Source organism: Balaenoptera acutorostrata, chromosome 21 (genome assembly GCF_949987535.1).
Source record: "Balaenoptera acutorostrata chromosome 21, mBalAcu1.1, whole genome shotgun sequence".
In the NCBI taxonomy this organism is placed as follows: domain Eukaryota; kingdom Metazoa; phylum Chordata; class Mammalia; order Artiodactyla; family Balaenopteridae; genus Balaenoptera; species Balaenoptera acutorostrata.
This window is the reverse complement of record NC_080084.1, coordinates 27,082,274-27,106,059: the sequence shown is the minus strand read 5'-3', so window position 1 is coordinate 27,106,059 and position 23,786 is coordinate 27,082,274. Positions and strand designations below refer to the sequence as shown.

The window sequence follows — 23,786 nt, the reverse complement described above, 5'->3', positions numbered from 1 at the left end:
CAGTATGAAATTAAAGCTATTAAAATGATTTATTTATTTACTCAGGTATTAGCTCTGTAGGTGTTCTCTTCAGTTCTTCATATAAGCAAAAACTGTAAATCTGTAATAATGAAGATTCTTGCAGGACAAAGTCATTAAAAAAATCCTACTCCAAATCAAATGTTTTGCTCCTTTCCCATTACACTATGCAATGTGGCTTTACTTAATTGGTCTTCAGTAATAATGCAAAATTAACGACCAATGTTATTAGCACTCTGAAAGGCATATATTGTCTTTTTAAAAATTACCGGTTTTCATATAAAATTTGTTCCATCTTTTGTACACTTTCATCAGCGGCTTTCAAACTTTTTTCACCATTATTCACTTTAAGAAATAAATTTTACATAATACTTACACATACACACCCCCAAATACCCTTACAACATGCAGTGTATACTGGTATTTTCTGTTTAATCCTATTCTAGTCCATTCCATTAGAAAAACTGCTGGTAAAGACACTCAATTTCTTCACTAATGGATCACAAAGTGCAGTTTGAAAAACACTTTAGACCATACATCACTTCCTTATTTTGTCAAATAATCAAAAACAGTGAAATTCTGAATCATAGATTACCAGGTAATTCCTACCAGATAACACCTCTTGTTCTGTTTTCACTCCGTGGGGCTTCTTTGGAGGTCTGGATTGATGGTGGGTTCAACATTTCAGAGTGGATTTGTGCTCTTTTCTATCAGTTGTCCAGAGGTTCTACCCACCTGGTACCACCCTGGCTTGAGGGTTTTTTTGAAATTGCCCACATGGGGGAGGAATTTGGGCTGAAACCCAAGTATGAGATAACTTGTTCTGAGTGCAGGAGAGTACATGTACGTATACTGACATTTTCTACTACACCCAGAACCAAAGTTCAAGACAAGAACTCTTCCTCAGGGCCCCCATGGGGGACACGTCTCAGCCTCATGCATGCTGTGTGTGTGTGCATGTGTTATGCCTCCCTACCCTGGGTTGATCCTGGACTTCATCTCCTGTCTTCTGGGCCCCCTGAGGCTGTGAAAACTGAAGCTTCCAACTTTCATTTAATTTTTTAGACTCTGGGTATATCTTACCCTCTCATCAGTTCATTTAAAAAACCTTTTTTAGTCCAACATTTGGAACAGTTTCTAGCTGGATGGTACATCTTGTACCGTAAGTCTGTGCAGTTATAGAACCAACAATTCTCTCTCAAGTGATGTGAAATAAAACATGTAGAAACATCACTGGGTGTAATTCAGATTTTATTGCTTATTATGTCATTCCATACAACTTTAGGTAAACACGTTGAGAAAATATACTGGGAGTCTTAAACAGATGATGGCAATATTGATGAAAATGTTCAAGTGTTTTACATAAGGTAGTAAGAGGCACCGCTGTCACCATCACCCCCCCGAAATTTGTACATTTCGTATAAAAAGAGTAAAAATAGCTCATTGGCATTTAACTAGCATTATTCTTTGTAATCTATGAACCACGATGTGCCTGAATAATTTCAGAATCTTCAGAGCCAAAACAAAGCATTTTCTTCCACTAGCAGACATAGCAGTTTCAGTTTCTTTAAAAAACAAGCAAACAAATCGGCACAACAAAAACTATACACACAACCCCAAAACAAAAAAGTTGGCATATTCCAGTGGTCCTGAATTTTGACGTTTCTATCGTATTAATTCAAGAAATAAAATGTGATTCAGCATTTAAAAATGAGACAAGCTTCTTCACCATAGTTATACTTACTTTATAATTGAAACGATTTAACTGAAGCCAATGTTAACCCAGCAAAAACCATGGATATAACTCAAACTGCTCTTTTGATAAAGAAACTTCTTTAAAAGTTAACTATTCTTTAAAAACTCAGACCCGAGCTGCACAGGTGTAATTGAGGAACTAACAACTGACTCTTCCAGAAACCACAGCAGCAGTTCTAAGTGTTTTTGAAGCTGGGCAGTATATACAGAATCACTGTAAACGGCACATACACATCAGTAACTTCTTGCTAAAACAGCATTTGAAAGACTTCTATGTCTATTTTTACAAAGATGAGTGGGCTGAGACATACATTTGGATACTTGAAAAGAAACAAAGCTTGAAATGTGGTTTTATGTGAAACCACTTAGAAGAACTCAGTTATCAAACAACTAAAAATACACAACAACAGATAAATAGGAATTTATGAAAACCATTATCTCTAACAATATAAAAATTAAATATTAAGGCATCTTTTACTCCCATTTTGGTATATGCAGCAAAGAGAACGGTTTTAAATAGGAACCAGCACTTCTAGTCAAATGCTTTCTAATGTATTTGGCAGATTTGGGTTTTTTTTAATTTTTCTTTCTCCTATTCCACATACCATTGAAAGCTCTCATGATCAAACATCATAACCCAAACCAGAAGGAAAGTATAAACATATTCATTTATTAAAAAGCAGTTCACCCTTGAAAAATAAAAAGGAACTACAAAGAATATTATGTATAAAGTTCAAATACTAGTATTTAAATTTCTCTGAGGCAATTTACGCTTCAGTAATTAAGAGAAGGACGGGATGAAGACGTACAGACGAGAAGCCTATTCATACGGATCATGCTGTGAACTCTGTTCACTCAGTCTTCTCCTCCACTGGGATGAGAATTTGAAAAGGGCTTCATACTCCTTTAAAAAAATCACATCCACCAGAATAAGATCACATAAATCAACACCGATGATTTATAATTCCCCATATTTGTCCATTTACAAAGGCCAATTGGCTTCATAAAGTATATTAAACAGTAACATTTTCACCTTTTATTAAGGCAAGTTTGTGAAAGTAATTTAATACAACCAGATCTCTTCATGAACTTTCAGCTTAAAACATTTTTTTTTACGTAAGAAACATACAAAAAAATGGTTTTATAAAAAGCCACCTCAATACCAGAAAAGAGTAATGAAAGATTTGGAACCCAGTTTACTTTTTAAAGGATGCTCTTCCTCCCTCGTCTCCAATTCCAAGTGCTATTCATCATCTTTAGAGCCAGTTTTGCTTAACTATAAAAAAAGATGAAAGAAATATTCAACAAATTTAAGCTATCATATTATTTGAGTTCACTATTTCCACATCATATCAAAAGTCAACATTTACAGTTAATAGAACAACAGGCAACAAGGTTCAAGTAACTTGCACCATCTACAGCTTCTACCATATGGAAATACTTTTCAACTTTAGCCTCAGCTACTTTAAACAGGCTTCTTTGAAAACATAACCTCAACAGAACAAGAGAGGTAAAAAAATCCCTTGAAGCTTTCCAAGAAACAAATTGGAACCAAGAGCATACAAAAGGTACCATTTATAAAATGAATGATATTCTTCTATTTCTGTTTTTTTACAAACAATAAATTCTAAAATTTTAAAATTATATAAAACACTTAAGATTTATCATCTGAACTAGATAATTCTTACAGTTTTGAAAACGTGATACAAGTCTTAAACTGTGCTTCTCAAACATTTTGGCTCCAGGACCTCTTCCCACTCTTAAAAATTGAGGATCCTAAAGAGGTTTTTTGTTTTTTGTTTTTTAAAATGTACATTATACCCACCTGCATGTGAAAGATGAGAAATTTAATTCATGTAAAAATAACAGGGGCTTCCCTGGTGGCGCAGTGGTTAAGAACCCACCTGCCAATGCAGGGGACATGGGTTCGAGCCCTGGTCCTGGAAGATCCCACATGCCGCGGAGCAACTAAGCCCGTGCGCCACAACTACTGAGCCCATGTGCCACAACTACTGAAACCCGCATGCCTAGAGCCCATGCTCCACAACAAGAGAAGCCACCGCAATGAGAAGCCCGCGCAACACAATGAAGAGTAGCCCCCGCTCGCCACAACTAGAGAAAGCCTGCGTGCAGCAACGAAGACCCAACGCAGCCAAAAAAAAGTAAATAAATAAAATAAATTTTAAAATAAATAAAAATAACAATAATGACAACCCAGTCACATTTTAAAAATGAAAAACGGCATTTTCTAAAACAAAAAACCAAAACCTAAAGTGAAGGGTAGCGTTGTTTTACATTTTTGCAAATCTCTTTATTATCGAGCTCAACAGAAGATAGCTGGGTTCTCACAAATCTGCTTCTACAGTAAGACAGATATAATGGAAAATGGCCAACAAAAACAGTCCAAGTACTAGGAACAAACGGAGTGAACACAGAAATGAACGTATTTAGATCCTAAACCTACTTACTATCTTAGAAAATTCTGGAAAACGCAAGAATATAAAAGCACACATTCCATTAGTGCTCTAATAGGAGAACATAGTGATGGCATCATCACACTTCATGCAGCCTCTCGTAAATGCCACTGTACATGTGCGAGAGGAAGTGTAAAAAAGGCAAAAACATCTTACTATTTTGATGCAAAGAGTTTGAACCTGACAGTCCCTCCGAGAGGGCCTCCAAAGACCACATGTGGAAACCACTGGCTTAGAGTAATGGATTCTGAGTCCAAACCGTGTCTAGGTGGTAAGCTCCTTCTTAAAAATCTCTCTCCCATCTCCCAAGCTTACTGGATTATTTGAATTTTACTTTCTTTTTTGGCTTAAAATTCTAATTTATATTAAGAAGGTCTCTCTTAAAAACAAACTGGGGACTTCCCTGGCGGTCCAGTGGTTAAGACTTCGTCTTCCAATGGAGGGGGTGTGGGCTCGATCCCTGGTTGGGGAGCTAAAATCCCACATGCCTCATGGCCAAAAAACCAAAACATAAAAAACAAAAGCAATATTGTAACAAATTCAATAAGACTTTACAAAATGGTCCACATCAAAAACAAAAACAAAAACAAAAAAACTGAAAACGACACTTCTGGCTCTCGGGAAAAAGGAGCACGATCACTTGAGATGACGCAGATTATTCTCCTTTTCATGCTTGGCTGGGATGCACCACACCGAAAAGGTGGATCCTTCCTCTGACTGGGAGGCAGCTCCTCTGGGGCAGGCAGCATTTTAAGGGGAGAGCAGACTTAGCTGGCGAGATAAATACAGGTGCACCTGGGACAATGGTAAGTATCCATCACGGATCAGTGGCGGGGGTCCAAGTCAATGAGAGAACGCCAGAGAAGCTTCACCCACACAGATGGCTTGTATAGGGTCAGCCTCTTCCCAGGAAGGCAAGAAGTAGTGAAGGCCGACCTCAAAATTTTGCGGGTTGGGTTCCAGACGACCGCAATAAAGCAAACATCATAATAAAGCGAGACACACGAATTTTTTGGTTTCCCAGTGCATATAAATGTTTACACTATACTGTAGTTTATTAAGTGTGCAATAGCATGATGTCTAAAATAACGATGCACATACCTTAATCAAAAAATACTGTATTGCTAAAAAATGTAAACCATTGTCTGACAATGCAGGATTGCCACAAACCTTCAATTTGTAAAAAACAGTATCTACGAAGCAAGATAAAGTGAACTGAAATAAAACAAGGTCTGCGTGTACTGTGTTTCTTTATTCCAGTTGTGGCTCATGGCTCCCTACTCTCAGGTAATATTTTTGTACTAGATTTTAGAAGCACAAAAATTACTTCAAACAGGTTCTATAGAAAAGGCATCCTATGGTCCAAACAGCTGGCTTCAAAATAAAGTTTAAGAATACACTGCTTTTAAATTACCCATACTTGTGGGTCCTCATTAATCCTAATCTTGGATCATATTAATTACTCCACACAGCAGCAGTGACACTAATTGGCATGAAAACTCATTTCACGAAGTCCTAGACAGGGCATTAACTTACTGTATTAAGGATCAGTTGACGAGTAAGGCAAAAAAAAAAAACCAGAGAGAAGGGGACAAAAAGTTCCAAGTGGAAAGTAAACAATTTTCAACAACAAAAACAGAAAATCTTTCTTGACGATGGTGGGAAATTACATTTAGGGTCTGCCGTAAAAAAATACTTAACTTCTACTAAGAAATCAAAACACTCCTTTTCATGACTTGTTTCAAATTCCATATTATCTATAATTTAGAGTCATATTTTAGTACGTCTATTCTTAAGATGTACTTACATAAACAGGCACACTTTACTGTAGTTATAACTCATTTCTACAGATTTTCCATTATTAAAAAAAGAAAACCTAAAACTGAGGGTGTAGGGAAGAGAAAAATGTGAAAGATATTTCAAAAATACTTACATGCTGAACGTGAAAAAGGAGATATCCCAGTAAAATCCAAAGGTTGAAGGGGAGAAAATGGAAGATATAAATTTCATTACTTGATGGCAATAACTGTAACAATTTTTTGAAGACTGGAATGTAAATATTACATACCTTCACCACATCAACCCAGTTCCAACCTCGAGGAAGTTCTCCTTTGTGATCTAAAGGATGAAAACACTAACTTTATATCTAAGACCAATCAGTAATATTTAAATTTAAATAAGATTTCATATACTACTCTACACAACAAATGTATTAAAAATTTAAATAATAAAAGGTCCTTGCTTACTGAAGTGAGAAGTTGTGTCAGTTTGCTCTTTTGTGAGTTAGTGCTCATGCCAGGAAGCAGGCTCAAGACAAGAGGCCTTCTCAACACGTCTGCCTGCAAACCTAAGAGGAGGCCGGGCCAACTTATTTACTAACTGCTGTGCTCTGATAAAATATCCATTATTTAATCTGACATTCTTTAATCAGGGCTTTAATCTGTTGGGAGCGCTTAAAAGCAAGCTTTTTTAAGAATCCTTTTATAAGAATTTATAGTGTATGAAGTAATTTCACTCTTTTAATAGAATATTCAAATTTGAAAAATAGTTTAATAAATGCAGTCTAAAAATTTTCAATTTAAAATGTCTTGATTTCCTCTTTGCTTGATGTATCTATATATGCCTCATTTTATGAAACCTTCAAAATCTGCATTCAAATCAAGGACACTAGTTGTATAGTAAGAGAAACAGAAACTAACCCTGTGATTCTTACAGGAGAAAAGCTATAATATCACTGGAGCTCAATTTTAGATGCTAATGGCTCTTTTCTCCTTCATGCCAATAAGCATCTTATCTCATTGGTTACTGGTTATAAGGGGGCATGGGGACAGATCACCAATTTTGGTAACCAAAACTTACCCACAATGCCACAACTGTCCCATTAAAGTTTTATTTAGAATGCAAGTTTCAAGTCACAAGCTCCTGCACCATACTTATAGGAAGATAAGGACTTTTAGGTGGGCATCACCAAGGAGAGGGAGGTAGGGAGATAGTAATGAAAGGGAACAACTGTAGATCATTATGTGTGAAAGCAACAGTAACAAACTAACTGACATACATGCTAAAACATTCTGAAAAGAGATGAACCAAAATTCTAAAAAACAGATTGTAATGGCTAACAATTTACTGCTTCAGTTGTTTATACTTTAATGCTGCTTTGACAGTAGGTATAATGGAGTCCCAGATTTTCTATTTCATAAACCAATATGACCTCAAAAAATGTATTTTGAGGGCCAACACGGTTGCTTTCTTTTTATTTTGCCACAAATGACATTAAACAAAACATAAACAACCAAAAACTACCATCACTTTATAAAAGAAAGGGTATTATTTTAAACCTCTTCACCAAAGTAAAAGGGTCACTTCTTTTAATAAAGGGCAGCTTGTAACCATACAGCAATAACACATACATACAGACCTAAGTATACGTACACACTTATGTGGATAGAAATATCTATATGCACACATGGTAATGTCCTCATTTTCCTTAACTGGGAAAAAAGTTTACAGATTGATGTCAATTTGCAAAGTTTTAGGTTAAATAAAGAAAAAGGACCAAATATATATTCTTAAATCTTGTTGTATAAGTAAGTCAACTACAGACGAAAACGTTAAATTATTTATTGTGTTAAGATCTGATGGTATACCAGACTTCATTTCAAATAAAAGCTATATTTCAAAAAAATTTCAAAAATACACTTATCTGTCATAAAGGTAAACAAACAGGAAAATTCCAAACATGTCAGAGAGGGTACCAGTAGGACACACATCTGTACACTATTCTAATGGTCTACAATCTTCAGACTCATTTATAGTTACTTTGCCACTTTACCTTCTTCTCAAATGTTTACCTCTTGTGGTAAAGTAGTAGTAAATATTTTCAATATACGTCTGTGACCTAAAACAGTCTCTGATCCAAATGTTCCAAGAATGAAGAGTACAGAGAACTAATCTTGTAAATCTAAATATACTTATTAAGCATCCGTATCATACCAAAAAGCAACGCAGTTACGTGTGTTATAAAAGAGGAACAAATAACACAAACCTGTTTTATCTGCCAGCTTACGTTTCTGGGCTTTTGAAAGTTGTTCTTTTTTGTCTTTTTTCTTACTTGATGGGGCTGTGTTAGGAGTTTCAACTGAGATGCTATTGCTTATGGACGTCTAGAAAAAAAGAACAAATTCTTAGACTCAAGCCTTAACACCTACTGAATTACACTAAATATGGCTACATCCTGAAATGAGTTGACAATTTTTAGGTTTGTGAAGTAAAAGAATCCTTTATTGTTATATTCATTTATGAGATCAGGAACCTTAGCACATTATTGGTTTCACTCTCCTAAAAGTTCACATTGAAGGCCATAATATTAGTTATACTGTTATAACCAGGTCCCTGAGAAACAAGATCTGATACCAGGATTATGCTGAAGCTCTGAAGTGCCAAGGTAATTTCACAATTCAGTTAACGTGCCATTATTTGAAAGTTAAATATGTCCTTAGAAAAATCACACATGCCTACTTAGAACCTCCTGGTTCCCAGAGGAAATGAAGGAAATTTTTTAAATATCTGGGGTCATGTAGTCAGATAGACAAAACTTAAAATGCTTACTACGTGCCAAGCATTGCCATAAATGTTGTACAGCTATCACTGATTTGATCCTTAGTACAATCTCACGAGGTAGATACTATTATAATCCCCATTTTAAAAATGAAAAAACTGAGCACAGAGAGATTAAGAAACTGCCCAAAGTCACACAGCAAAGGAGTGCATGCTCAGGGCCATGCGGTCTGGCCCCCGGTCCAGGAGCTACCGCCCTCCACTGCTTCTCCAGCTGCCTCTCAGTGTCCACTTGTGTTCATGGGGAACACGGAAGCCAGAACTGCTTGTGGCCTTTGGTTTACAAGACAAAACTCAACTGATACTGACCACTGAAAGTCTTGGAGTGCATGACTTGGTGCAAAGGGGTCTAACACACACCTGCTTAAGGTCATAAAAGATGATTATTTCCTAAAACAATTCTAGAAATAAAATAATGTTTTCCTATTTAATGAAGTCTCCTTAAGCTGCAACACTTTCCAACTGAACTGTGGCAGGACTACTTACAACTAAATAAGCCTCAAGGAGAAAGTACGTAATTTCGTATGTATTTCAGCACTATGTAAGAAATCTTCTGAGCTTTAGGAAGACGTTAAATAAACTTGAAAAAGTATTTGGTTCTACACAGCTCAGTTTTGGCACACCCATGAAGTATTCTAGGCTTATGTGAAGGGTAAAATCTAGAGAATATAATTTCATTTTTAAAGATAAGTAGACACTAAGAAATCTAAAATTCATTGTTCTTATTTAACTCAGATGTAACCATCATTTTAAATCTAACACAAAGTCTCCCTCCAATTTTAAAAAAATAATAAAATAGTAAAAATGAATTACGAGCAGAGTAAAACCAGAACAAACAAAATATGGCGAAAGTGAATCCCCTGCTCACAGCGGAACAGACAGGACGGTGGTTCTCCATGAGCCGCTCTTTATTGTCCTTGGCATATTCAAACAACGTGTAGGTCATGGCCGTCCCGAGATTCACTTCCACTGCTTCCTGTAACTTGGCTAATATGCTCTGCTTTACAGCTGACGATCTGCAATGCACAAGAAATACATTGCTAAGAGAAAAGTAAAAGAGACAGTTACCCTGCCCCGGCCCCCCAACAAAAAAAACCTCATGAAAATGAAACACTACTCACATGGTGTTGTTAAAAAAGGCGTTCATAGATATGATTGGAGGTGTCTGGGGATAGGTCTCTGTCCAGGAAATCTCTATTAGGAAGGCTTTGGGATCACCGTTTTCACCTATCTGAAGAAAAGGGAAATCTTAGGCTTGTAAAAAGTGCTACAAAGGCAGAATATTAAATGATGATCTTTAAAATGACTTCTTTCCAATGCTCGTGATCAGATCAGTCATGTCATGTGTTGAAAAGCTCCGGGGTATGGGCTAAGACCCAGCGCAGGGTGAGGGCTCAGTCTTTTATTAGTCTGTCTTTTAACTCACTCCTAGGCTATTTTAACAGCTTTACCTGATGTCCATGGCCTGTCTCTCTCATCAGCCCTCCAATCTTTTCCAGCCCCCAGATTATGTCTGATACATGTATTTTTTTGTTATATCAAAGCTTTCTGAGGACAAAGATAAGACATCAACTATGGGAACAAGAAGAGAATGGACAAAAATGAAAATCCACAAACTTGAAACACCTCATTTTTGTCTTAAGTTTTCCAATTGCTAAATCATAAGAGGCTTTAAGAACAGGTAAATTGATATGCATTAGCACAATCCCAAGAAAGTAGAAAATGAAATGTAAAATTTATAGAAAAAAGGAAAGGTAGAGAGATAAGGGAAAGGAGTGCCTTAGGCTGGACAGCAACTCCTGAAAAAGTTTTAAAAATTTTTAGGGACTTCCCCGGTGGTGCAGTGGTTAAGAATCCGCCTGCTAATGCAGGGGACACGGGTTCGAGCCCTGGTCCCGGAAGATCCCACATTCCGCAGAGCAACTAAGACCATGTGCCACAACTACTGAGCCTGCGCTCTAGAGCCCATGAGCCACAACTACTGAGCCCACAGGCCTAGAGCCCGTGCTCCGCAACAAGAGAAGCCACGACAGTGAGAAGCCCGCGCACTGCAACGAAGAGTAGCCCCCGCTCGCCGCAACTAGAGAAAGTCGGCATGCAGCAACAAAGACCCAATGCAGCCAAAAATAAATAAATAAATTTATTTAAAAAAATCTTTTTTTAATTGAGGTATAACTGACATACATTATACTACTTTCAAGTATACAACATGATTCAATATTTGTATATATTGCAAAATGGTCACCACAATGAATCTAGTTAACATCTATCACCACACACGGTTACAATTTTCTTTTTCTTGTGATGAGAACTTTTAAGATCTACTCTCTTAGCAACTTTCAAAGTACACAATAGGGTATTATCAACTGCAGTCGCCATGCTGTACATTACATCCCCACGACTTATTTACTTTATAGTTGGAAGTTTGTATCTTTTGATCACCTATTTGACCTGAATTTAAGATGTCTTTTCTATTTCTTTTGCTCTTCCCAGCTTTTTATTTTGAAAACTTTTACAGAAAAACTAGAATAGAACAATGAACACTCACTGACACGTATCTTATTCACCACATACCTATTATTCCACCTGCCTTCTCTTTCTTCCACTACAGGACCAACTCCCTTTCCCCAATGTATGTGATTTTTTTCCTTTGGCATTTGTTGAACCATTTGAAAGTGAACTGCAGACATCATGAAATGTCCTTAAACTAAAGTATCCTAAGAATAAGGACCTTCTCCTTTATAACCACAAAACCATTATCACACCCAAGAAATTCCACATGGATACAAAAAGATTATCTAATTATAACTTATATTAAAAGTCACCAATCATATCTAAAGTGTCCTTTAACAAAGCACTCCCTCAACACCCAAATCCATAATCCGTCGAGGATCGTGGATTACATCTGGTTGTCAGATCTCTTTATTCTGTTTTAATTTAGAACAGGCCCCAGTACCCAACCCACCTCCTAAATGTCTTTCATGACAAAAAGAACCTAGGCCAGTTTTCTTGTATAAGTCCCCAGATCAGGACTGACTGTTTCCTCTGTTCAGATTCAGACTAAACGGCTTTGGTAAATGGCTTTGATAAAGATACTGGGTAGGCGATGTGGTGTACTCCCCCAGCACCAAATAATGAGGCACATAAGATCTTCCGGAATCATTAGTGGTGATACCAAGTTTGATCACTTGGTTAGGGTGAAATTCTCCAGACCTCTTCAATGGAAAGGTATCTTTTTCATTTTGTAATTACGAAGCAATCTGTGGGTGATACTACAAAACCATGTGCATAGCTTGTTTCTCAACAACTTTTCACCCAAAGGTTTCAGTATCCATTAAGGATCCTTGCCTGAAACAATCATCACATTGGTTGTTGCAGAATGATGATTTTCGAATAAAACTATGGAATGATTCATGAATCAGCATCTCATTCTTGCACAGGGCAATGCTAATCTCTTCTGTAGTATTTTTAGTATATGTGCTGCTTTGTGGGTTTTTAAATACTTAATATTAAACATCAGTCAAAACACTTAAAAAATTTTCACCCCAAATTGTTACTTGACTCACTTTTATTTTCTGACCATTAATGTTTTTATTCACATCTCCTTACCCTCAATCATACCCCACATCAATATAAGGTGAGGCTTAGAAATTATGTCAAATAAACTTCGGGATCTGTTGCTATACTTACCTAAGTTGATTACCTGCATAATGGACGTCATCGGTTTATGCTTGTGTTTTAAGTAGAGATAATTAAAAAGTAATAAAAGTGGTGGGTGGGATGAATTGGGAGATTGGGATTGACCTATACACACTAACAGGTATAAAACAGATAACTAATTAGAAGCTGCTGTATAGCACAGGGAACTCCACTGTACAGTAGGAAAAAAAAAAGTAATAAAAGTTACTTGCTTTATGCAATCACTAAATCCTTACTCAAAGTGTATGTAGAAACAAACTGCCACACGCCTCACACTGTGCGTCACCCAAGAGACAAGACCACTACTGTCTTCAAGGGAGACAGACCTTCAGACAACTCACTAAACTGCAGCACTATGAAAAGTTCCGAAGGGACAGAACATAGCATGAGGAAATGGGGACTATCGATTCTACTCTGAAGTCAGGGGACAGAGAGGAGACGTGGCCCACGTACGTCACAGCGGAGGCTTGGGGCAAGCATTAACGGAGGAGCAGGATGGATGATGGATGCGAGGTGAGGGCAAGAGCAAACAATGTGTCCCAAGACCGAGCATCAATGACAATGCAGGGAAACATTTAACAAGGTATCACGTCTAAGAGATGCCAGCGCTAGGAAAGTCTGCAGACACAGTCCGAAGCAAACAGAAGGCACTGGGTGTCAAGCTGAGGGGTTTCGTCCTCATTCTACAGGAATGGAGAAACCTGTTTAAACAGAGGAGCGGGATAACTCATGCTGTATTCCAGAGAGCCGGCTAGTAGTAGCGGGAGGCCTAGTAGTGAAGCGGCACCAGGGAAGCTGCGGTAAGAACGGAAAGGGGAGAGTCACTGAGAAGCCTGCTAACCTTGTCTGTGCAGGAACCCAGGGCGTGACCAGGACTCAGCCAGAACCGAACCCCAGGTCCTGTGACTCAGCTCACTGTGTCCAAACGTCACACTCCATTGCCCAGAAATCCATCCTACAGGTCGCATCAGTGTGTCCACCCGACAGGACACACACATGTCCTACAGCATCCTGGAGACTGTGTGCTCAGTGAGTAGCTGCTGGTGTCAGCACGGACACCTGGGGAAGCACAGGGGACTCTCCCATTTGCTCGGGGACAGGGGCCGTGGCTGGGGAAGTCTGCGGGGACGGCTGGATTCAAACAGAAGGGCCCAGGGCTTAACTCCACTGTTACCTCCGGCCATTAAAAGGCTCTGCTGTATATACGTGGAGTGGTGTAAGGACTGTGGAGCTTGAAAGGGAACTGAGAAGCACTGAGCAGAGAGGGGAGTTTCTAAACAAAAATAACTATAAGGGATTTACTTCCTGTGAAGTCGATAACAATCATGTATAAGGACCATTTCTCAAACAATTTATTTTAAATGGTGACAATGTTAACAACCATAAATCCTGCATAAGTCTTTTATAAAAAAAGTTTTCCATACCACCCACTACTACTTAAAATCATTCAGATGAACGGTTTATGTTATTTATTTATAAAATAAAATACTGGTACTGTTCCACGTTGAAAAAGAGTTATAAGCAACCTTTATTTTAAAGAAAAATTGACATTTCACATACTCATAAAACATTCACGCACATTGCTAATACAGAATTAAGAAAATATCAACTTTTCTTGACTAAATTATAGGGTAGTAAAAAGAATGCTAGACTTGGACTAGAGACCTGGATTTTATCCCCAACATTTATCAATATAAGCTGTGGGAGCTTGGGAAGTTAGGACTGAGAAGTTATCTTTAAGATTAGAAGGTAAAACCACATAATTTCTAATGTTTCTTCTGTTTCTAACATTTTAAAATTCTCTTACAATAAAAACGTTTATCTTAGTTTTTAAAAGTTTCTGAATTAAGTTTTCAAAAGTTGAAAATAACTCATGTCATGGTGATGAGTTTTCATTTAAATGCTTCAGCAAATCCAAAGACATAATAAATGTAAACCACTAAATTAAAAAAAAACAAAACAACACCCGCCCCCAGCATTTTAAAAAGCAACTTTTGTCTTTTCCAACAAAGTAGTAAGTGCTTCTATTCATGCCAGGTCTTACCCTATATTGAAATGAAACCGGACTTAATTCCCGGAAACTTTCATCTCCTTCATAAATAGAACGCAATGCCTCCAGTTCCATCTGAAAGAAATGAATCACATGAGCGTTGTTTAGTCATACAAATGGATTAGAAATAGAGGATCTTTTGTTTCTGGTTCAAGTCCACTCAACAGCGTAAAACTTGGCTGACTTACATGGCCTTCGACGTTTATGACCCAGGTGCGTATACTAACACATCACAATCCTAACCCTTTCTTTAACACTATGCGCCAGGCACCGCTAAGCATTTTGCGGTGGATTATCTCACTTAATTCTCACATCAATCCTATGAAGATCTTACTGTTTTCTCCTTCCTACTAGGGAAGAAAATAAGATTCAGCTTAAAGCAACTCCAGAGCCTGTGCTTTCTCACTCTGCTAAAGGCTAGCCTTGGGTAGAAAGAGCATTAAACTTGCGGACGAGAAGTATGAAACAGAGTCGTTCCCCATGATTTACACGTACTATTTATATTTGTAATCCCTACCACAGAAGCATACAAAACTTGAAAAAACACTTACGGACAATAAAAAGAACTTTTAAAAAATGGTAGTTAGAAAGAGGTTGACAAGTATCTATCCAAGATGGGAAAAAGGACTGCAAGAGAAAATGCAACTAGCAATCCTTGGCTGGAAATACTTTTTTTTTTTTAATTAATTTATTAATTTATTTTTGGCTGTGTTGGGTCTTTGTTTCTGTGCGAGGGCTTTCTCTAGTTGCGGAGAGCGGGGGCCACTCTTCATCGCGGTGCGCGGGCCTCTCACTATCGCGCCCTCTCTTGTTGCGGAGCACAGGCTCCAGACGCGCAGGCTCAGTAGCTGTGGCTCACGGGCCTAGTTGCACTGCGGCATGTGGGATCTTCCCAGACCAGGGCTCGAACCCGTGTCTCCTGCATTGGCAGGCAGATTCTCAACCACTGCGCCACCAGGGAAGCCCTGGAAATTCTTCTTATAACGCTGTGGGCTTACAAATGAGAAGACCCCATCACTGTTGTGATTACTGACAAAGACCTCAGAAGAGGTAAAGAAAAGAAAGACTGCACTTCCTCAGATATTTTAGTTTTCAAAAAGATGCATGTTGAGAATTCTACAAACTACAGGATGGTGAGTTTGACCTACATGGACAACATTTTAAGACAGATTATTAAAGAAAGAGTTTACGAGGACCCAGCAGAGTTAAGGAGTAGCCCCTACGACTTGGCAAGAATATGAAAAACAAGATATATGTTCACAACCCTTCTTAGGGAGAGTGACTGGATTGGTACATTAGGGAAAGAGACAAAACAGTCTACCTGGACTTCAGCAAGGCCCCATAGGTTTCTCTTGCTACCTTCACAGAAAAAACATATAAGAATTCAAACTGGATCAAGGAATAACTGAGATGAGATTAGAAAAACAACATTACTCAAAATGTAGTGCTACTCCTTCTGTCCTTAATCCTTTCCCATATTTCAATTAAATGACTTGGACAGGAACAAAAATTGGAGGCAGGCTTATCAAATTTGTGGATGACAATTTGATGGGATAGTGAATCATGCTGGCAGCAGAAGAAGAGATTTAAAAGCCCTTTAAAAACAATCTAACAAGATGAAACTTTACAGGGTAAGTAGAAGAACTTGTCCTTAGGTACCTAAACATACAGAGCAGAAGATGAAAGACAACTGCTCTGCATAAAGCACTTTAAGGGTTTTTGTTAACAGTAAATCTAACTGTAGAAAACTGCAATGCCCAAATTTTAAAAAAAGAACATAAACAAACTTATAATGTGTCCACAGATACACAATTCCAGAAGAGTGAAGGAACTAAAAGGAATGAACAAATGGAGAAGAGCTGAAAGGAACCAGTTGGTATGAGAGGAGGAGGTCTGAAAAACTGGGCAGGAAAATGGTCTTCAAACATCTGAAAAACAGTCCTGTGGAAGAAGATGCTATTTTACTGTTAAATGGAGATGGCTGGTTCTCACCGCAGGAATTTCAATTCAGTAAATCTGAGCTAGAGTGCAGGTAACTGTTTTTCTAACAACCACCCAGAAGGTTCTAGGCGGTGGTCCACGGGCCAAACTTTGAGAAACCTTACACTATACGCTCCATGCTACACAGTAAGAACTGTTCACGCCTTCTTAGAAACTCAACTGGCAAGAATATTTTAGGGGCTTCCCTGGTGGCGCAGTGGTTGAGAATCCGCCTGCGAATGCAGGGGACACGGGTTCGAGCCCTGGTCCGGGAAGATCCCACATGCCGCAGTGCAACTAGGCCCGTGAGCCACAACTACTGAGCCTGCGCTCCGCAACAAGAGAGGCCGCGATAGTGAGAGGCCCGCGCACCGCGATGAAGAGTGGCCCCCACTTGCCGCAACTAGAGAAAGCCCTCACACAGAAACGAAGACCCAACACAGCCATAAATAAATAAATAAAAATTTAAAAAAAAATTTAAAAAAAGAATATTTTAGAAGGATTCAGACATCATAGCTTGTTGAATTTTGGGTCTTCTTTAAAGGTAACTTCCAATCCCGAGATTCCATGACATGTGTCACTTGAAAGTGCTAACTTTCAAGCAGTACACTCTAAACGAAAAGTGAACTCCTACTTACAACTCTAATATCATATGATTCAATGTCAAAGTGGCATTTCACGAGAAAATACCTGAGTGTAAACCATACAATTCCGGTAGTACATGGATGGTCAAAACAGACTTCGTATCCACTGGACAACTGTCAGATGGGTACATTAAATGATTCCTTCCACCAAGCAACATGGCCAGAAGACACTAGTGCCATTATTTCCCTGCACCAGAAATTTAACTAACTCAATTAACTTTCTCTACCAGCCAACAGATTTTAAAATGTAAAGGTGATTAGATTCCCAACGAGCCTTGAGTTTCAGAACACAGGCGCTGAACAACGCACGGGATTTAAGGCGAGCCAAGTGCACCGGGTCGCGGGCCAAGGACACTCGCCCTCGTTATCAGGAGACCTGGGGGAACCCCAGGGTTTGCAAAACTCAAAACTGCAGTGCGGGGGAAAGGCAGAGGTGGTCCCCTACCCAGGTAGGCGCGCCGCGCCTCCCCGCGCAAGACACCCGCAAACTTAGGGCGCCTCAGCCAGGCTGTCGCCATAGAGGCGAGTGCACGTGCGGGGCCGGGGAGGGGCACCGCGCCTGCGCGGGAAAGGATCGTCCACCCGGACTCACCTCCTGGTCCTCGTTGGCACTCATCGCGCCGGTCACGGGGCGCCTCCCGGGTGGACGGCGTTCGCGACAACGAAAATAAAGCGAGGGCAGTGGCCCGAAGGCCGGGGCGTCCCTCTTCCGCGCCTTGGGCTGCTGAGGCACACCCTTAGCACCGCAGACGAGAGTCTCGCGGGTTCCCGGTCCCCGGGCAGCGCGAAGCCGTCGGCGGAGAGCTGCAAGCGGAGAGCCGGTAGCCTCCGCAACAGGCGAGCCAGCGAGTCGGAGGAGAGGCAGAAAGGCGGTAACGGCAGAGACTCCGCCCCCTCCTTCTCGCTTCTCCTATTGGCTCCTTCTCTCCCCGCCCCCAGCTCCTGCTCCCCTAGGAAGCGGAGCGTCTTCCTTACGCTTCGTGGAGCAGCGTAGAGTTCCGGGACGGCGATTGGCGTAGAGCACTGTCAGTCAAGCCCAGGAAGTGCTTCCTGTGCCTGCGCGGGTGGGCACTGGGAAGTCTCGCTTGTGGGCACCGGCTCAGGGGCGGTGGCGGTAGGGACGGCCCCCGGCGTTTTGTGACCCCCCCCCCACCCCGCGCCTGCTTCCCCTGGTTCTCCCCCGGCTGGCGGCGACCGGCCACAGCTGCAGCGGGCTCGGAGCGTGCGGCCTGGGTGAGTCCAGGTCGGGAGACCGGTGGGGCCGGGCGAGACCGCCGAGGGAGATTGCTACCGCTTAACGATGCTGGTTTGGGGGGCCTGTGATTTCGTACAGCATCAGCGAGTGCATTTCTCTTTTAGCTTCTAAAGAAAAGACGCACCTATTTCTAGGACCTCCAGGTTTAGGGCGGGTAGGGGAGGAGAGGAGGAAGATAGCGTCTGCCTTTAGAAGCTGCAGCGTTTCTTCATCGGAGCTACCGGAGCAGGATTCTGCGACCCTGGGGCGGTATCCTTTCCTAAGTTAGGCTGTTGCTTTACATCCTCAACATCAGCTTTTGTTTCACCATCCCGGCCCCAAACTGTCCTTCCTCTTTTGATTGTTTTGTAGTTGGACATCTTTGAATCCCATCCTTACTGGCCTTGTGTCCTGCATCCCGAACCTCCGTTAATTAAAAAATAGTGACTGCATTATTTTTTTTAATCTGGCACTTTGATTAGGTCACCTTTCTTTGCAGTCCGTCATTCTTTCTAAGAGTCTTCCTTATAATTTTATGACCACGCCAGCTTCCAGACGACTTCCATTGCACTACACGATCTCCCATCCAGAGTGTTCGCTTCCTACTTCTGCACCTCCTTACAGATCATAGTTTGGTTAGTTGCTTCATTGGTTTCTTCCAGGAGATCTGGAAATTTCTCCTATAGGCTGTCATTGAGATCCATACAACCTCTGCACTTGTCCTTTGCTGATATTCTTCCAATTTTTTGCCACCGAATAGGCACAGCCATTTCAAATGCCAAAGCTTTCTAAGGTACAGTGTGGCAAGAATTTCTGATACAATTTTCGTACAGTTATTTTGGGACAGAGTTACCGTAATTTAGAGCTGCACTGTCTGTTATAGTAGCCAGTCGCCATAGGTAGCTATTTTTTTTTTTTAATTTTATTTATTTATTTATTTATTTATGGCTGTGTTGGGTCTTTGTTTCTGTGCGAGGGCTTTCTCCAGTTGGGGCAAGTGGGGGCCACTCTTCATCGCGGTGCGCGGGCCTCTCACTGTCGCGGCCTCTCTTGTTGCGGAGCACAGGCTCCAGACGCGCAGGCTCAGCAACTGTGGCTCACGGGCCTAGTTTGCTCCACGGCATGTGGGATCTTCCCGGACCAGGGCTCGAACCCGTGTTCCCTGCATTGGCAGGCAGATTCTCAACCACTGCGCCACCAGGGAAGCCCATAGGTAGCTATTGAGCATTTGAAATAGGCTAGATGTGCTCCGAGTGTACAATACACACCAGACTTTGGAGACATAGTATTAAAAAACGTAAAATCTCACTAATAACTTTTATAGTAATGTTGAATTGATAATATTTTGGACATATTGGTTAAGTAGAATATTATTAAAATTAATTTCATTCCTTTCTTTTTTAATGTGACTACTAGAAAATTTTAAATTATTTATGTAGGTTATATTATATTTCTCTTGGACAGGATTGTGATTTTAAGTGATTTAAATGTCATTTCTGTTTCCCCTTATTTCCACTCCATATTCAAAGGACACAGCTAATTCTCTTGAGGCTCTGGGGTTTTTAAAGGAAGTGGGTATTTAGGGCTCTAATCTAGACTCTTTGGGATCAAGCGGTGGTACCTAAATTGTGTTTTGACCATCTCTTTTTTATTTTCACCCCAAATTCACTAGAACTAGAATCTGTTTCTGAACATGCAGTCCTTTGCCCTCGTACCTTAATCCTGTCCTCAGAATATCTGTTAAAGCAATTCTAAAACTTGTCTATTGTGGACATTTGTCATTTCTGATAGGCTTTCCAAACCAGTTATCTAGTCCCCATTGTTCCTTCAGTACTTAAGTGTGAGAAGCCTAAGAGTCTTTCCTAAATTAACTTTGCAGTTAAAAATACTGTTTTGCTGATCAAGTGGTGGCCTAAGCGCTCCTAACTTCTCACAGAAATTGTATTTGAGTCCTGTATGATATACTGGTGGAGATCACCTTTTAAACCAACCGTATGATACATGTTTTTGAAAATGAGAAATTATTCTTAAAATGTAATAATTTTGTTCGCAATGAACACTTTTATATAATTGCTTTTCAAAACGTAGTGCATCTTGGATTGATATAGACTGCTTCTCAGCTAAAGGGCACAGTAGAAACATGTCCTCCTAGAGGTTTCCATTCATTATTAGCTTTTCCCTTGTAGATTTTCCTGTAAGTAGTACATTTGTATTCATTGTGGAGAAATGAGAAAACATAGCTATTTAGATAATTAGCATATTATTTTAATGATATCTCAGGAAATCAGAAATTAGATGTTAGCAATTACAGAGATATTAGAGATAGTTGCACTTTATTGTATATGTAAGTCAATCATTGTTTTTCTTTATAACTGAAATCAGTACTTTGATCACCCTCCTGCTTTCCTGGTCTGCCTATTCCAAAGTTTTGTGTGGTTTTGAGATGTTACTGGAAATAGTGATTTGTCTTAAAGTTGACTGCAACCCTTGTATATGAAAGATTTTTAAAAATATTATACCAATAGTTATTAAATTTTAATAGGTCCAATTCAAGAATTAAAGTTTGCCCTTTTGCTGTCTTCATTTGGATTTGCTTGACAGTTTGTAGACACTCAAAGACTTGCCTTTTTGTAATGTTTTTCAAATGGTGGAGGTTCATATGTTAGATGTGGATGTGGGCTTTTAAGAAATTAATTATTAATGTATTAACATTTGTATTTCAGAATTTTCCTGACTCCTTGAACATGAGCCCCACACAATGGGACTTCCCTGTGGAATTATGTTGTCGGCCTATGGCTTTTGTTACTCTCACGGGCCTGGATGTGGTTTATAATGCCGTCCATCGAGCTGTCTGGGATGCTTTCTGTGCCAATCGGAGGGCTGATCGGGTACCGATTTCTTTCAAGGTGCTCCCAGGTGACCATGAGTATCCCAAATGTAGACCCAAGGTAATGACATTATGATTGCAAGGGGACTCTCCTTCTCCCTCTGTCTCTTTCTTTGCGTGTATGTATCTTTTTTGTTCCTGTATCTGTGCAGGAAAACCCCTGAGTTTATCAAGGGTATGGTTACAGTGGTGCATGAAGAAAACTCCAGACGTTTTCTTGTATGTAATATATTACAGGTGTATCTAATAATCCCTTTTTTTTTTTACCCCAGAAGAATAATTGCTTTATAATTATTAAGCTTTCTATCCTATGAGCCTAGGTTTTCCATTTTTTATTTGTTGTTAAGAAGAGACCCCAGGGCTCCATAATTTTAACAAAGGCCTCTCTACGAGGAAGGTCTCCCGTTCCCCGCTCACCGTTGCCAGTATCATTATAAAATCCATAGTCTCTGCAGTTTGGTTTGATTTCACAAACATATTTTGAGCACTTGCTTTGGTTTAGAGTACCTGGAACTATGCAACAGGCTGGTGATAGAAATTTAAATAATACATACTCTCTGTCCTTGATGAGTTCTACATAAACTAAAACAGTTTATTCAGTGTGGAATAGGAGGGGTATTAAGTTCAAAACTGACTTTTAGAATGAACAAACATGTTCATCATGTATGAGTGTGTTTCATGTTTGGTAATTGCAATCATTGTTGCTTTTGTTGTGGTCATCCATGTACAATGCTTGGTGTCAGTCTATTTATCTCTTGTAAAAATAAAATACAGTGTGTGTGTGTGTGTGTGTGTGTGAAAAAAAAAAAAGAATGAACATCATGGTAGAGACTCTGATTTACTTAGAAAAAAATACTTAGAATGATGATAGTATGAATTAATAATAGCAACGCATACACGTATATTGCTTATTATGTCAATTTGCTTTTTAAGAAAGTTATGTACATTGACTGATTTGTCACTTATTGTAATCTTTTCAGGTTGGTCTGAAAGTCAGTTAATAAGACACATTGATCAAAATAAACTGCCTACTTTTTTTTCCCCCCTAGAGCAATGTTTCTGACAGACTGGTCTTTGGACCAAGTATATCATCACCTGGGGTGTTTATTAAGCATGTCAATACTGGCTGTCCTCAGTTAAACTCGGGGGAGCGTAGGACCTGTAGATTTGGTCACCTGCTGATTCTTTTGCATGTGTTTGAGACTCACACACCAGAGACACAGTTTCATATATCCAGCCCTAGAAACTGTGAGCTTTCTCTGAAACTGTGGGAGCAGTAGCACCCCTGGCTCTTACACACTGTTTTTAATGTGGTGTTTGTGTCAAGGAAGACCAGCGGCCCAGCACGACTCACCCCTTTCCTCCTGGATTCATTCTTCAGAATTCTCATTTTCCTCCTCCTGGTTCTTTCCTGAGTTCCCAAGGTGTCTTGTGTCAGATTTCCTTCCTGTCCTCTCTTTCCTCACGTGGAATAACCATTGGACCAGCGTGAACTGGAGTAGTCTGGCCAGTGCGGTGCTTTGGGGGTAACTTGAGATTTCACCCGGGTTCTTCAGGGCATCCCCTCCCACGACGTGGCACTTAGCGCTGACCCCCAGTGACTGCCCTTATGCTTCTGCATTTAAGAATTGTCCTTCATTTTTTTCTTTCACCCACAAGTGAGGTGTAATGCCATCCTGGTGACATGACTTTGAAGCAGATGAAGCCATATTGGGTTTTAGAGAATATTTGAGCAGCTTTTACAAGAACAGAATCTGGGATGGTGAGGAATATAAGTAGAATTTATTGGGAAAAAGGCTGTTTACTTCCAGGGTATTTGAAGGCCTTGACATCATTAGAAATGCTTTGACTTTGGTCGGTCTTTAAATGGAAATGGTACTGGCTCTAGGGTTGAGATTCTACCTCCAGTACTTGCTAGCTCTTACCTGATCTCTGTAAGCCTGAATGTCCTCATCTTAAAAATCCGGCGTGTGTATATTGAATGAGATAAATACAGAGAAAGTGCCTGCACTCCATAACAGGTGATTTCTGCTGCTCTTGTTGTCAGAATACCTCTTTTCAGCTTTGGCTAATGTTTGCAGAGAACTTCGTATGAATGGTACATTCCCAAAGGGATCCTGAAGACAGGCTGGATGAATAAGCATCTGAATCTGGTGCCAGCCCTGGTGGTCGTGTTCTACGAACTGGACTGGGATGAGCCCCAGTGGAAAGAAAAGCAGTCTGAGTGCGCGACCAGAGTGGAAATAGTTAGGTATGGTCCCGTTGGTCAGGCTGACCGTGTTGCGTCAAGCTCACATCTGGAGTTTACTGACACTTATCGAAGGCAGCTGAGTGCCGTTAAGACTGCCGTAGTCATTTGGGGGTCACTGGCCTCCAGTGAAACCTGTTCACTTCCTAGCAGGTAGCATTAATAGTAACTTAAGGAATG

General features: G+C 39.9%; 2 protein-coding genes and 1 non-coding gene across 4 annotated transcripts in view; 1 reads left to right on the top strand and 2 right to left on the bottom strand.

The window, feature by feature from the left end:
- Nucleotides 1-1,252: 1,252 nt before the first annotated feature.
- RWDD4 (RWD domain containing 4) lies at nt 1,253-18,111 on the bottom strand. Its single transcript, XM_057537254.1, has 8 exons — nt 17,830-18,111; nt 14,608-14,688; nt 9,986-10,095; nt 9,733-9,880; nt 8,293-8,410; nt 6,316-6,365; nt 2,974-3,049; nt 1,253-2,677 (listed from the first exon to the last, which is right to left on the bottom strand). Exons 1-7 carry the CDS (start codon nt 17,851-17,853, stop codon nt 3,017-3,019), a joined length of 564 nt encoding a protein of 187 aa, XP_057393237.1. The 5' UTR covers nt 17,854-18,111; the 3' UTR covers nt 1,253-2,677; nt 2,974-3,016.
- Nucleotides 12,260-12,367, bottom strand: LOC114237134 (U6 spliceosomal RNA). The gene has a single exon (XR_003622901.1). It is a non-coding gene; the product is annotated as a U6 spliceosomal RNA (small nuclear RNA).
- A 157-nt stretch (nt 18,112-18,268) lies between the features above and the next one.
- Nucleotides 18,269-23,786, top strand: part of TRAPPC11 (trafficking protein particle complex subunit 11) — a 41,596-nt gene continuing 36,078 nt past the window's right edge. Inside the window, exons 1-3 of one of the 2 annotated variants that reach the window (XM_028165377.2) lie at nt 18,269-18,470; nt 21,195-21,419; nt 23,440-23,609. In XM_028165377.2, coding sequence (XP_028021178.2) covers nt 21,216-21,419; nt 23,440-23,609 — 374 coding nt within the window. In that variant the 5' untranslated portion in view covers nt 18,269-18,470; nt 21,195-21,215. Of the gene's footprint in view, nt 18,471-19,088; nt 19,107-21,194; nt 21,420-23,439; nt 23,610-23,786 lie in introns of those variants that run through there. The other variant, XM_057537253.1, reaches the window with a different exon arrangement.

What these genes read in the sequence shown, in the direction of transcription:
- RWDD4 (XM_057537254.1), bottom strand. Translation starts at nt 17,853, where the DNA reads ATGAGTGCCAACGAGGACCAGGAG. An exon ending in CGGTTTCATTTCAATATAGG is followed by an intron (nt 10,096 to 14,607) that starts GTAAGACCTGGC and finishes CCTTTTCTTCAG; the next exon opens with ATAGGTGAAAACGGTGATCC. An exon ending in GCCTTTTTTAACAACACCAT is followed by an intron (nt 9,881 to 9,985) that starts GTGAGTAGTGTT and finishes TGTGCATTGCAG; the next exon opens with ATCGTCAGCTGTAAAGCAGA.